The 14,472-nt window shown below is 48.2% G+C and overlaps 1 protein-coding gene across 3 annotated transcripts in view; it reads left to right on the top strand.

The window, feature by feature from the left end:
- Positions 1-14,472, top strand: part of GFAP (glial fibrillary acidic protein) — a 49,847-nt gene that overhangs the window by 25,398 nt on the left and 9,977 nt on the right. The window contains exons 3-6 of one of the 3 annotated variants that reach the window (XM_083407866.1): positions 4,268-4,823; positions 11,167-11,227; positions 12,042-12,137; positions 13,473-13,634. In XM_083407866.1, coding sequence (XP_083263992.1) covers positions 4,321-4,823; positions 11,167-11,227; positions 12,042-12,137; positions 13,473-13,634 — 822 coding nt within the window. In that variant the 5' untranslated portion in view covers positions 4,268-4,320. Of the gene's footprint in view, positions 1-3,726; positions 4,824-11,166; positions 11,228-12,041; positions 12,138-13,472; positions 13,635-14,472 lie in introns of those variants that run through there. The other 2 variants (XM_083407867.1, XM_083407865.1) reach the window with 2 other exon arrangements.

Raw genomic sequence — 14,472 nt, forward strand, 5'->3', positions numbered from 1 at the left:
TCCTCCTTACAAAACTTCTTGCAGTCCTACTAGCGTGATCTATTTGTTACAATTGCTTTTCAGATAATTCAAATATTTACTCCAGTCCTCTGAGAATCTCTGGTCCCGCAGGTTTTCAATCCTTCCTGTCATCTTATCTAATTCTGCATAGTCCGTTAATTTCGTCTGCCATTCTTCTTTCGTCGGTAATTCTTCTTGTTTCCATTTCTGTGCCAGTAATATTCTTGCTGCCGTTATTGCATATAAAAACAATTTACTATTCTGTTTGTTAATATCCTCCCTCAACGATAAGCATCCTAAGAAGCCCAAGGAGAAAAAGCCACATTGCCTCCCCCCCACTACTCCCCTGTAGAAAGATTCCCTGCCTTGCACATGGGTGTAGCCAGGGGGTTTGTTAGGTGTGGCGGGACCTAAGTTAGGAGGGGCAGAACTGATGTGATTGGTCGGTTAGTTAAACATTTCTATTGTTTTACTTGATGTGGGGAGGGGGGACTGCCCACCCCACCCGCTTGGCTGCACCCATGCCCTTGCACAATTACCGTATTTTTCGCTCCATTAGATGCAGCTGACCATAAGACGCACCTAGTTTTTAGAGGAGGAAAACAAGAATTAAAAAAATATTCTGAACGAAACAGTGGATGTATGGTTTTTGTGGTTCATGCTGTGGCCACAGACATGATATGTGATTTGACGGTGAGTTTGGGGTAGCCCAATGCAAAAATCCTGAGGATCCATGTGGATCCGTGCTTTGCGCCATTGCAGCCCCACACAACAGTGGGTGCATGATTTTTTGGGTGCAGGCTGTAGCCATGGGCATGCTATGTGATCTGATCGTGAATTTGGGGTGACCCAATGCAAAAATCCCGAGGATCCATGGGCTTTTACCTCCCACCTCCGAGGCAGCCTCCTTTATCTCTAGCGTCCCTTATCTCCCTCCTGTTCACTTGCCGATCAGCTGCTATCTTTCAGCACCCCCTTCCCGCTTGTTTGCCTTAGTGTCTTAGCTGAAGCAGTTTTTTGTTCCTCCTTTGTCTTCTAATTTCTCTCCTCATTGCTTGTTTTAGTATTCCTGTGCCCTCTGCTTGCAACTTCTCTGTCTTTACCTCCCCCCTCCCAGGCAGCCTCCTTTATTTCTAGCGTCCCCTTACTTTTTAGGAGGGAAAAAGTGTGTCTTGTGGAGCAAAAAATACGGTAAATGTTTTTGGTCACAGAGGCTGGAGGTTTCCGGGAATTAGGAGGGGGAATTCTTGACAAAAGAGAGTCGTATTTTGCTCTACTTTGCCCATCAGAGCCTTAAAGAGTTCTGTCAGCTTAGAAGCAAAGACTGACACTCAGCTCTGAGACACAACATCAGACTGTCCTACATCTTAGGTGCAGATAATTGGGGGGTTGGGGGGTTGGGGGGGAGATGCTTTAACCACTCCACTCTGCAGCCCTCTCTGAGCCAGGAATCTAGGAGTCTGCTTTAACCACCCTCTGCCCTTCCTCCTGATCTCCATCTACACGCAAACCTCTAAAGTTCAAAATTCTCCTTTCTGAGCTGGGAACCTGCCAAGGGGAACCTTGGTTCTTCAAATAACTAGTTTGGATGTCATTTGTCCCAAGCTTCACCTGATTTCTGTGAAGTAGGCAGTGCCTCTGAACATGTGCAGAGTGCTCTTTGGCAACCAGGCTCTTGCACCTTTGGGCTTAGCATAGAGGGCAGCTAAGTGAGGGGGTGCAGCTTTCAGGCAAGTGTTAGCTGCTCTGCTCCCCTCTGTTTATAAAACTCTTTAAACCCAGCATCTCTGCCCCTCCTTCCCCCCCCCAAACTTCTCCTCCAGCCTTGTCTCCTCTAAACAGCCGTAAATGCATTTCCTGCTGACGCGTCAAGCTGAAAAGAAACCCAGAAGTTTGCGGGAAAGAGTTTTTGGAATTTGCTGTCTTTAAAGAACCACTGGAGTGGAAAGCCAGTCAGGGGCTTTGAAGAGACATTTAATTGAAATCTTTCTTAATTAGCGTCTCAGCTGCCTGACTCAACCTGCCTCTGAGATGAATCAAAGATCTGTCATTTGGGCGCTTTTGGTAAGAACAGGCAACAGATTACCGGGGAAAAGGCAGCTGTGTGCTATGCTTCATGTCTCCAAAGATGCTGAAACACCAAGTGGAAGATAATACTTTCTGCCATGGAAGCCCTTTCCGTCCAGGCACTTTGAAAGCTAGCTGCAGAAAGCTACTCAGTGGGAAAGACACTCTGCGCAAGCACAGGGGCATCCTTATATATATATTTTTACCTTTCCCTTGAGCATATGTAGAGTGCCTTTTTTCCAGTTTTATTTTTCTTACATTTTCAAAAAAAATTCACATATACACTCCAATACATAATAATTTTTTTCTTTTGCTTTGTCAACTTCCTACCCCGTTCTCCATGGTGTTTTTTATTTCTGCCCCTTGCTGCACCCTATCCTCTCTCTCTTGTACCACAGTAACAATACGGTCATCTCTAATTCCTTCTGCTGTTCATAGTTCAAATCCTGCTGGCGAATTCATCATACTATAGTATTTCTTTAAATAGTCCGAAAAAGGCTTCCATTCTTCTTTAACCCAAACAATCATCATTGGGTTCTCTTATTTTAGCTGCCAATTCTGCATAATCCATCGATTTATTTATCCATTCTTCTTTGCTGGTAGCTACTTCTTCCTTCCATTTTTGTGCACGCAGAATTCTGGCTGCTGTCGTTACATACATAAACAGCTGCATCATCTTTTTTTTGGAAATTCTGTCCCTATAGCCACTAAGAGAAAAGCTTCAAGTTTTGGGAACGGTATTATCACTTTTTTATCTCATCATATATCATTTCCCCTAATCCCCTCGCTTTCTTACAAGTCCACCACATCGAAGTGCCTTTTCTTGACCACTGAGTAACCACTGCTTACACTATTATATCTGGGATCGGGAGATGAGAGGTCTATATCAAGAGATATGGCTCTCAGGCAGAGTTGATTCCAAATACAGCACTTCTCTTGACGTGCACTTGGTGTACAGCACGTCGCCTAATCTCCCTGCGAACAAATAAGGATGAATGTTGAATAAACAGGCTGTCTGGAAGCGGCCCTGTTTTGCTTTTTCCTAGAACCTCAATGTCCACCAGGTACAGCCAAGTGCGAAATAGTGGCTTAGAAAGAGGAGTGTGGATATACTTAGAATTAAGGAAGAAGGCACCTCTGACTACAACTTAGTACAGGTATTTGTTTTGAGTTTTTGAGCTCACGTTCTTTCCCATATTAAAATCCATGCCTGATTTTCCCTGCCCCTTGCTTTGTTTCAGCAGCCTAATTTGGTGAATCATTTTTATTGATTTTTCCAAATGTTACCAAATCAGCCACAAATTAAGACAAATTTAATTCAACTTTTCCAAAATTTGCTTTCCCGCACTCCGTTCTTGGTGTGTCCAAAGTTTCCTCTTGTTTCTCCTTTATTTTCTTAGTTGTTTCTAGTTCACATTCCATTCTTTACAGTTAACCTTATAGTACAATAGTTTTTGGGTTTTTAAAAACTTATTTATCCTTAACCGTCAGCCAATTCCTGCACAAATAATATTTCAACATTTGCAATATCAACAAGTTGCTATTGTGAAACAACTGGGAATCATGAATGCTTTATGAGCTACCACAAATCTCCTGAAATCCTGGATCTACCATCTGCCAGGCACTGGTGTACAGAATTTACATCACTGGCAGACTGGCCTGGGAGCCTCTCTAGATCTAAGCATTTTGTGTAAAACGCCTGGTTGTTTTGGTCATACAGAACAGCATGCAAAGGAGTGACATTTGTTGTGTGAACGAGCTCTCAGGACAAAAGTAGGTTTTGCATTTTCATGAACCACTTTGGCAATCTGGTTTCGCTGCTGTGTTTTTGTCATGCTCTTGCCTGTGATTCTGGGGCAAATGAGATGTTTCCCCCTTTTTTCATCTTTAGCAATCTCACGGCTGCCTGCCGTGTGTTGTCATGTCCCTGCTGTTGTAGGGAGATCGTGGCCATCATAGGTGGGCAAGGACTCTGACCTCGTAGCTCGTCCAAGAGCATTTGCTCTCTTCTCCCATCAAGAATGCTCAAAGCTTCTGCCCAAGGCCTTTCTTTTGTTGCTTTGCCAGGGCACAGGGCACTTGGCATGGGAGATGTGAGATGTTAAGGCCTGGCGTGAACCCCATTCCCCCTCCCTCCTCCAGCCTTTCACACGCATATGCTCTGGCGATGGCTAACCCTCTTGTATAAAACCCCTTGCAGGACACAGAACAAAATCTGTCTGAGTTTGCAGAGCCTAGAGGAGAAGCCTGACCATGGAAGGGCAACGGCTCTCATCCTACGGAAGGCGTTTCGGCGCGCAGACTTCCTCCATCCACCACGCCTTGAGGTTCTCGCCAGGGCGCAGGTACCTGTCTTCAGGCGCCGGCACTCGGCTCTCCGTCACCAAGCTGAAGACCTCCAGCCTCAGCTTCCGTGCTGGCCCCAAGTTCTCCCCAGACAAGGTGGATTTTTCCTTGGCCGATGCCCTCAACACCGAATTCAAGGAGACCCGCACCAACGAGAAGGTGGAGATGATGGAGCTGAACGACCGCTTTGCCAGCTACATAGAGAAGGTCCGGTTCCTGGAGCAGCAGAACAAAGTCCTGGTGGCCGAGCTCAACCAAATCCGAGACAAGGAGCCCACCAAGTTGGCCGACATCTACCAGGAGGAGGTGAGGGAGCTCCGCCACCAGGTGGACCAGCTCACCAACTCCAAGGCCCGTCTGGAGATCGAGAGAGACAACCTGCTGGAGGACCTCAACAATCTCCGGCAAAAGTAAGGAAGGTCCAGGGTCTCTTTTCAAGTTTTGACTGGGCTGGGTGGGGTAAAAGGTAAAGGGACCACTGACCATTAGGTCCAGTCATGGCCGACTCTGGGGTTGCGGCGCTCATCTCGCTTTCTTGGCCGAGGGAGCCGGCGTACAGCTTCCGGGCCATGTGGCCAGCATGACTAAGCCGCTTCTGGCGAACCAGAGCAGCGCACGGAAACGCCATTTACCTTCCCGCCAGAACGGTACCTATTTATCTACTTGCACTTTTGACATGCTTTCGAACTGCTAGGTTGGCAGGAACAGGGACCGAGCAACAGGAGCTCACCCCATTGCGGGGATTTGAACCGCTGACCTTCTGATCGGCAAGTCCTAGGCTCTGTGGTTTAACCCACAGCGCCAGGGCTGGGTGGGGAGGCACCTGCAAATAGGGAATGAGGCAAGGAAGCAATATGCAGAAGCTTGGGGAATTGAGGATTTGGAGGAGATATCTGAGGGACATCTACGTCATGCATGTTAAACACGTGGGAACAGGGAATTTATTCCTCACGGAGCTACAGTTCCCAGCACACTTTACGAATTCCAGTTCCCAGGATTCTTGGGGGGACGGCATGTCCTTTAAACGCATGGTGTGGGTGGGTGCTTTGTGAGTGGGCTTTGCACACTCAAGGTCTTACTGACTGCCTTGTTTGGCTTTGGAATGGGATTTTTTCCCAGCAGGTCATACTGGCAAAAGAGTTTTGGGAGGGGTACACTGGCCTTCCTTTGTGGCACATGGCTAGGCTTGGTTGCTTGACCCATCTGGAGCAGGGAGTGTCAGATTGTGCATCTGGGGTTCCTCAGATGATTATTAGTTTTCCATTAAAAAACTGGTCATGGGAGATGAACTTCCCTTGGTGACAGCTTGCAGTCTTCCCTTCCAAGCCAGAGCTGCAGGGGAGTGGCATATAATCTATAGCACATTCTCTATTAACAGAAAAATATAATGAGGCCCAAGCATAGGAGCCAAAGTGCCAAGGTCCCTTTGTCTTCCCCCAGTAAAATATTTGGGGTGGCAGGGCCTTCCCAAAGTTGATGGGCATTGCCATTCAATTGGTGTGTGCGCTCTGCATCTTGTGATTGATTGTGTGGGGTGGGGCTTACCTGGGGCCCTCAATATTTCATTCAAGTTGGTTCCCTTGGGCCCAAGAGGTCTGGCCAGTATCCCATGTGAATGTGGAAAGTTTCCGTAAAGGCAGGAAGCCTGAAAACTGAAAAACTATTGTTATTTCTTCTATGGGCATTTGTTAATGACCTGCCAGCTCTTTGATTGCGGACTAGGTTCGCTTCCAGGGTAAGGTAAACCCCTTGCCTCATGTGGCAGACCAGGAGAGACAACCTCTAACTATCTGCCGGTCCACTGCAAATTACCATAAGCCTGTCGGTTGTGTGGCATAGCCTCTAGGAGCACTCCTAAAGTAATCTCTGCCATGCCAGTAGTAAGGTGTGTGAAGCTCTAAACAGTATTTGCCACTGCCCCCTTTCCAGGGTTTTGGCAGATCAACTCCACCCCCATGCTTCCTCCATGAGATATTGTAAGGAAAGATGGCCACAGAGTAAGGTTACCAGATTTTTTTCAAAGAATCCGGGGACACTTTTCCTTTTTTTTTTTTTTTTGAAAAGAGAAAAAAAAAGTTATTAAAAAAAAAAGGAGTAATATCTTGTCTTCTGTGGTCTCCTCTGTCGCGCAGCCTTCCTCTGGGCCCCAGCCTGCTCTCTTTGAGTCCTAGCCACCATGGAGTAGGCTCGGGTCAGGCCTGGGCTCGGCCACATGTCCTTGCCCTACCGGTGCTCTCCTACCTATTCTCCTCAGTGGTGGCACCAGCAGTGGCGCAGCAAGGTTGGGGCTCCCCTCTTTTTTCTCCTTCCTTTCTCTCTATTCCTTCTCCTTCTCCTCTCCTCCTTCTCCCTGCGTCGGCTCCGGGGCTATCCTGGCCCCAGAGCGCCTCTGGGCAGTCAGCTGGGTGACTGGGCACTCTTGCTCCTGGCTTGATTTGGGTCATGGGAGGGGGTCAGCGGTTCCCCCAGTTGACGTGCCAGGCGTCCCCAGTTCCCCCCCAGCAGTGGCAGCAGCAGTCTTAGCAGCCCAGTGCCAACCCGGTAGCGCTGTTGGCCCTGGCTGGCTTCAGGAGCTACCCACTGCCGTGGTGTCCGCCATTTTGCCTCGCTGGAAGTTCCCATATGACGTGTCTTGTGCCGTTGAACCAATCACGCAACATTCATTCCCTACTAATAAATCTACAACACTTAAAATATAAATCCGGGGACATTAAATGAAATCCGGGGACGGATTTTGTCCGGGGACAGATTTGTTAATCCGGGAACTGTCCCTGGGAAACGGGGATGTCTGGTAACCATACCGCAGAGGGTCTGGAATGCCTGGAATGCCACTGCTAATGTAACAGCAAAAATGACCACAAACACAAATAATTTTTTTAATGACCTCAGAGGAGCAGTGCTGGCTGGTGCCCGTTGAGGCTGGTAGGGTGGAAGGCAGGGAGCCCAACAGTAGGTGGTGCTAGAGAGCCAATGACATCCAAGTTTTGTCCCCATCCTCTTCCCTGCTGAGTTCTTCAAGGGCAAAACTGAGACAGAGGAGGAGGAATCAGATATCCAAAGCCACCCTCTGGACTGGATGTAAACACAAAGGCAGGTGGGCTTCCAGGAATCAGGATGGAGGTTGATGGGGCAGTGCCCCATATGCCATAACAGAGCAGCCTCCACAGTGGAGGAGGTGGGGGCAACAACAGCACCAGGTGCCTCTAACAGATTAATGTTTTGTGCTAGCATCTGGTCCTGGGAGGGTGGTTCATCCCAACAGCTGTTGGCCATGGGATTGGATAGACCAGAGTCATAGAACTGGAAGAGATCACCTACTAGTCCAATCCCCTGCTTAGTGGATGATTGGCAACACAGCATCCCTGACTGATGCCTGTGCAACCTCCCCTTAAAACTGCAGCCCAGAAGAGCCCTTCCTAATCTCTTATTCTTTAGAGCAAGTGTAGAGACCTCCAGAAGTTGCTGAACTACATCATTCCTGGCCATGTTTGCTGGGGCTGATGGGGGTTGAACCTCAGCAACGTTGGGAGGGGTTCCCACACCCAGTGCTTTTTTTCTGGAGGTACTCAAAGTTACCCAATACTGGCACCTCTTTTTTCTATCAGAGAAGCACTGGTTAAATGTGTGGCACTTACTGTAGCAACTTCATGGCAAGGTTGCCAGCTTGGCTCTGCGACTGTGGGTGCCATGCAGTGTGCATGGCCCTGGCACTGAAATTTGTGGGTGCCCAGTCCCTTCATGGGGAATTTTGTTGGGTGCTCAGGCACCCAAGGCCCCAGGGAGTTGGCACCTATGCTTCACGGTAAGTACTGTCACCTTTCCCCCCTGAAGAAAAGCACTGCCAACATCTGCTTTAGAAGACCCCCCCTGAGAGGAACAGTTACCAATGTGAGAGAATCTGAGTTTAGCAACAAGGAGGCACAGATCCATCCATTTGGGTGGACATTGAGACATGCGCACACCAGCTTGATCAAATGTGATCCCTGGGAACTCTCATTCATGGTTGAAAATTAGGGGTTTGCTGTGTGACGGACAGTTTTAAAAAGCAGGCGAAGCAGGAGTTGCAGGCAAGCTAGCCACTGGTCTGGTTGCCTGAGGTAAGAAATCAACTCTATACAATTAACAGGAAAGGTTTCCAAAAGTTGCATATTTTATTGATTGAGGCCACAAGTGAGTAACACAAAGATGTGGGCCAATAAATATGGTTATGGGTTAGTATAGCGTTTATGGACTTAACTGCAGGTGGAACATCTAATAGCTCCTGGGGAGATGAATTCTTCCTTGCAGCATAGGAAGGATCAAGTAACATTAATTCTTGCTTAGCATCCAAGCTATGGACCTGTGGCATAAAGGTAAAGGTAAAGGTACCCCTGCCCGTACGGGCCAGTCTTGCCAGACTCTAGGGTTGTGCGCTCATCTGACTCTAGAGGCCAGGAGCCAGCACTGTCTGCAGACACTTCCGGGTCACGTGGCCAGCATGACAAGCTGCATCTGGCGAGCCAGCGCAGCACACAGAACGCCGTTTACCTTCCCGCTGGTAAGCGGTCCCTATTTATCTACTTGCACCCAGAGGTGCTTTCGAACTGCTAGTCCTAGGCGCTGAGGTTTTACCCACAGCGCCACCCGCATCCCTGACCTGTGGCATAGCTCAGCCCCAAACCTTTTCCACCAATATCCTCTCTCCAGTTAATAGCACTAAAGCACTCAGGGGCAGAGCTGGCAACCAGCCCTAGTGTTCCAATAACAGCGCAGGCCCACGGTAGCCGAGACTTCTAGATTTTGTTGGACTCCAGCTACTATGAGCTCCAGCTGGTATAGTGTATTCCTAACAAGATCAGCAAATAAAACTGCCAATATCGTAATACTGTTGTGCAAATCGATCATGTGGTTGTGTGTACAGTCCTGGTTGCCACGCCTTAAAAAGGAGATTGTAGATTTTACATAGTTTGGAGAAAGTGGATAGAGAGACATTCTCCTCCGTTTCTCATGACACTAGATCCCAGGGTCATCCAGTGAACTGGATGTTAGAAGATTCAGGAGAGATTAAAGGAAATACATTTCCACGCAGTGGTGGTCACCAGCTTGGAAGGTTTACAGTTTACAGTTTGCAGTTTGCAGTTTGCAGTTTGCAGTTTACAGTTTACAGACAAATTCATGGAGGCTTTCAGCGGCTACTAGCGATGGCTACGCTTTGCCGCCGCTATCAGAGACAATATGTACCTCTGAATACCAGTTTCTGGGAATCTGAAATGGGGAGATGTCAGGGACCGGACTGAAGAGGAGAAGGAATGGTGGTGATCACCCATCCCCTTCTGTAGCTGCCAGAGAAGAGAAAGGCAGTATTGAATTACAGCAGAACTATGAGGGAGATAACAGCTCAAAGACAGGTGAACAGCAGAGTTATGAGGTGTTAGGAAAAGGAGGAGGGTAGAGCAGCCAGTTGACACGTCATCAGAGCCATCTTACCCATAGAGGCTAGTGGCGCAGGGCACCAGGGCGCCAAGTTCTGGAGGGCACCAGGGAAGAGGTGGAGGCTAGACGTGGCGCCTCCTGGCATCAGCTCGCCACCCTCGCCCGCCTCCGCCATGCCACGCCAAAGCAGCGACACGCCCGGAGCCTCTGCCTGCCATGGCCACCACGGCACGAAGCAGCCAGCTGAGCCGGGAGCTGCCGCGTCCAGCCTCTGCCTCTTCCCACCGGAGGAGCTGCCCTCCAGCCACTGCCCGCCTCCTCCAGCCCCGCAAAGCTGGGTGCGTCACCGGCAGCGCCATCCTCCCTAAAAAAGATCGGCAACACTGGGAAACAGGGGCCGGGGGCACCGGAGGGATCTTTGCACCACGGCGCTGGATATGCTTAAGATGGCCCTGCATGTCATTAGACAGCATAGATGGTCCACTGTCCCCTACAACGTGGTGTTCGTTAAGAGTGCAAGAGCAATGGACACCGAGACATTTGACCACCGGGGGCCACCGTAGGGCCAGATGCTGTTGCTAGAGAGGAAAGTTGGAGGGGCTCAGACTGAACAACTCCATCGTGGAAGAATGACTGGATTCTTTGTCTTCTACCGTGATCACTGAATAAATTATAAGCAAGAGCTTTCTTGTTTCCTCCCTGCTTCTTTAAACCATTGGGAGGAGGGAGAGAATTCCTGAAGCCTGACAGGAGAGTGCTGTTGCACTCCTGCTGGTTGGCTCCCCAAGGGCGGTTGGCCCCCATGAGAACAGAATGTTGGCCCTTGTTATGTACTGAAGTTCTCACCCTGGGCCAGCAGGGGGATACTGTAGATAGTTATGCAAATAAGGGATCGAAAGTGGCGTTCAGTGATTGGATAGTTACAGAAAGTGGTTACTGTTGCGATGTAGTGGAGCTCTATATAAGCAGGCTGACTGAACCCTTCAGTTCAGTTCTGTCCTGGCCTGTGAATAAACAAGAGCTGTTTGAAGAATCGCTGTGTCGTCTGATATGTTCACCCACAACTTAACAGCCCTTTAATCTGATCCTGCAGGACTCTGTTCTTATGCTAATATTATCGCTGCTTTTGTTATTGTTATTTTGTTGTATTAACTGCCTGCAAAGCCTGAAGGGTTCGAAAACTTGCAAATGGCACAGAATTAGAAAAGTTCTGAGGGCCTTGTGGAGGCTTTGACCTTGACATGTTTTTCCCCCTCGGTTTCAGCCCCTTGCAGAAGGGAACCGATTATTCAGCACAGCTTCCTGATTTTCCCATCTCTCTCTCTCTCTCTCTCATTTAAGGTTACAGGACGAGATTAATCAGCGCCTTGAAGCTGAGAACAATTTGTCTTCCTTCCGACAGGTGAGGCGGAAAAAATGACGACTCCCATCCTGGAACTATGGGCAGAGAATGCAAGATGGCCTTGCAGCTTGTAACTGATCTGAAGTAGTTTCCTCCTTGCTACATCATGTGCATGCATGTATGTGTCTCATGGAAGGGCTGTAGTTGGGCCATCTGTAGCACATGCTAGGGCAACCCTCTTTTACTACTTCTTATTATTATTATTAATTTATTATTTATACCCCGCCCATCTGGCTGAGTTTCCCCAGCCACTCTGGGCAGCTCCCAATCAGGTATTAAAAACAACACAGCATTAAATATTAAAAACTTCCCTACAGATGTCGTTTAAGGATAGGATAGCTACTTATTTCCTTCACATCTGAAGGGAGGGTATTCCACAGGGTGGGCGCCACTACTGAGAAGGCCCTCTGTCTGGTTCCCTGTAACCTTACTTCTCACAATGAGGGAACCGCCAGAAGGCCCTCGGCGCTGGATGTCAGTGTCCGGGCTGAACGATGGGGGTATACAGGACCGAGGCCATTTAGGGCTTTAAAGGTCAGCACCAACACTTTGAATTGTGCTCGGAAACGTACTGGGAGCCAATGCAGATCTCTCAGAACCGGTGTTATGTGGTCCCGGCGGCCACTCCCAGTCACCAGTCTAGCTGCCGCATTCTGGATTAATTGCAGTTTCCGGGTCACCTTCAAAGGTAGCCCCACATAGAGCACGTTGCAGGGGAGAGAGAGCATGCAAGAGGTCCCGTTTTCCTTCCTGTACATGACGTTAAGGGCCAAAACAGATAAAATGTCACTCATTCTCCCCTCTCAATTCTTAGGACGTTGATGATGCTGCGTTGGCCCGGATAGACCTGGAACGTAAAATTGAATCACTTCAAGAGGAGATCAACTTCCTAAAGAAGATCCACGAGGAGGTATGGAGTATAGGCCCAAGCTGAAGCTCCTCCATCTTGAAAGGCAGTTGGGGTAACAGACCGGATTGAAGGCCCAGATCCAGAGCGTGGCTTGTGCTCAGTTTCCCCTTTAATGCCTGCCAAAAAAAAACCCCAACCAGCCATGTTTCCTGCAAGAGGGAGAGAGACATACTGAAAACTGGTTATTCGGTCCCATTGCTGGGAAAGCCAACCGACTCTTCATCTGGCTCAGAGGCTCTGGGTTCTAACTGCATTTTTGTGAGGCTTGTTTTTAACGGCGTTTCTCGGTTTCATTGTATGTTAACAGAACTGCATTTCACTTTATGGGCCATTCAGGTTGAAATGCAGTTTGCAAATTTTAACACAAGCAAGCAAACAAACCTAGACCTTTGATCCTGGAGATGTTATATTTCCCATGTATTCCTAAAGATGTCCAGGTTTCCTACTATGGCACATCTTCCCTCCACATACAAAGGAAGCAAAAATATGTCCACTGCATCTAAACAATAAGCAGGGAGTGTCCGGCACTGCTTAGGATTCTAAGAAGCCAGCAGCAACCCTCACTGACCATCAGTGCAGCCTTCAAAATCCACCATCTTGATTCAAAATGGCATCCAACAATATCCTAACATAGACAAAATCCTGTTCCCTGATCTCAGGGACCATCGTGCCAAAGTTATTTAGCTTGTCCGAAGGGATCACTGCAGTCTTGAAAGACTGAGTCTGCCATTTTGTTTCAAAATGGTGCCCAGTGGTATCCAAAGAGTTTAGCAGCTGACCTCCTTCTGTCCCCCTCTGCGATGAACAGACCACACACTGATAAGTAAGTTTAAAATTGCTTTACTTACAGTTTCTAGGTCTCAATCATGCATTGTCTTATGCAGCAATAATAGATAACACAGGCAACATATTCTTGGGTAGAAATACAGAAAAGTAGCTTCAGACACGAAGCACATACTCTCTCCATGACTTGCACCTTGAAGAAGAGAGTGAGGAAAAGAAGAGAAGAAACACATCACCTCCAGAGCTTTCCCCACAAAACTCCACTCTTTAAAGCTGAATCAAAGCAAATGCCGATTCAGGGTTTCTGCAGATTACCATTCAGCTTTAAAGAGCAGTTTTTCGCAGGCAAATTTCTGGGTCAAGGAAAAGGGCACTTGGACATGGAGCTCAGACCGTGCCTGGAAAGCGCAGAGGAAAGGTAAGTGTGGATAAGTCCTACATTTGTGAATTTGCCCTGATTTGTTCCCCAAAGTCTTAATTGGTCCAGTTTTTGGGAAACCCTGCCCCGTGAATGAGGTTTCTGGATTCATGACTCTTCTGTCTCCTTCTCAGGAGCTTCGTGAGCTGCAGGAGCAGCTGCAGCAGCAACAGGTCCACATCGAGATGGACATGGCCAAGCCGGACTTGACATCTGCCTTGCGCGAAATCCGCATCCAGTACGAGTCCATGGCCTCAAACAACATGCATGAGACTGAGGAATGGTACAAGTCTAAGGTACGGAACCAGGGTGGAGGCCAGCCCAAGGGAAAGTGAAAGATCAAGGATTCCCAGTCCAGCACAGCTTTGACTAGCATTCCAGTTGAATGGGGCTGCCACTCAGATTGCCCATTCTAGACGAACAGGGCCTTGCACCATTGAGATGCTTTGGAAGGTGACAGTAAGAGATGGGAGGGATGGTGTAGATGAGACTTCTAATTGCATGCATGGCTAGTGACAGTTTTCAGAGCTGGAAGCACAGGATGCATGTGTCTTTTTCTTCACTATTCAGTATAAATCTGTGCATTTTTAAAATTTAATGACATTTCTCGCCCGTACCAACAATGGTTGCTCCAAACACCCATGATAACAGGTGCCTTTTCCCCAAGCTACTTCCCGTTTTGAGTTCCCTTTGGATGCTTCCATTTGGTGGAGAAACCACAGACTTCCTTATCGCCTGAAAATTCAAGCACAATTGCCCTGTCAGGAAGGGAGGTGAAGGGTTTGAAGGTCACAGTGGTGATCAGGTATAAGCTCTGGCGACACAACCTTTTCAACCAGGGGTTGATAAACCCCAGCTTGGGGGCCTAATCCAGCCCCTCTCAAAAAAAAAAACCACAGAAAACAGAAAAGCCTTTCCCTCAAGACCTTACTGATCTTGGCAGCAGCAGCAAAGCGGGGGGGGGGGGCATTAAAGTAGAAAACATTCAGTATCAACAAAGTTGGGCTATTGGTCAGAAGCAGTAATTTAGATGTAGTCAGTACTATTTTTCTAAAAAAAAGAGGTGCCAGAACTGAGCACGAACACCTCCCTTGTTCTCTTAGGATGGCAATGACATCCACTTGAGAGGGGCTG

Source organism: Podarcis tiliguerta, assembly GCF_965153285.1.
Source record: "Podarcis tiliguerta genome assembly, chromosome: 13".
Classification (NCBI taxonomy): Eukaryota; Metazoa; Chordata; class Lepidosauria; order Squamata; family Lacertidae; genus Podarcis; species Podarcis tiliguerta.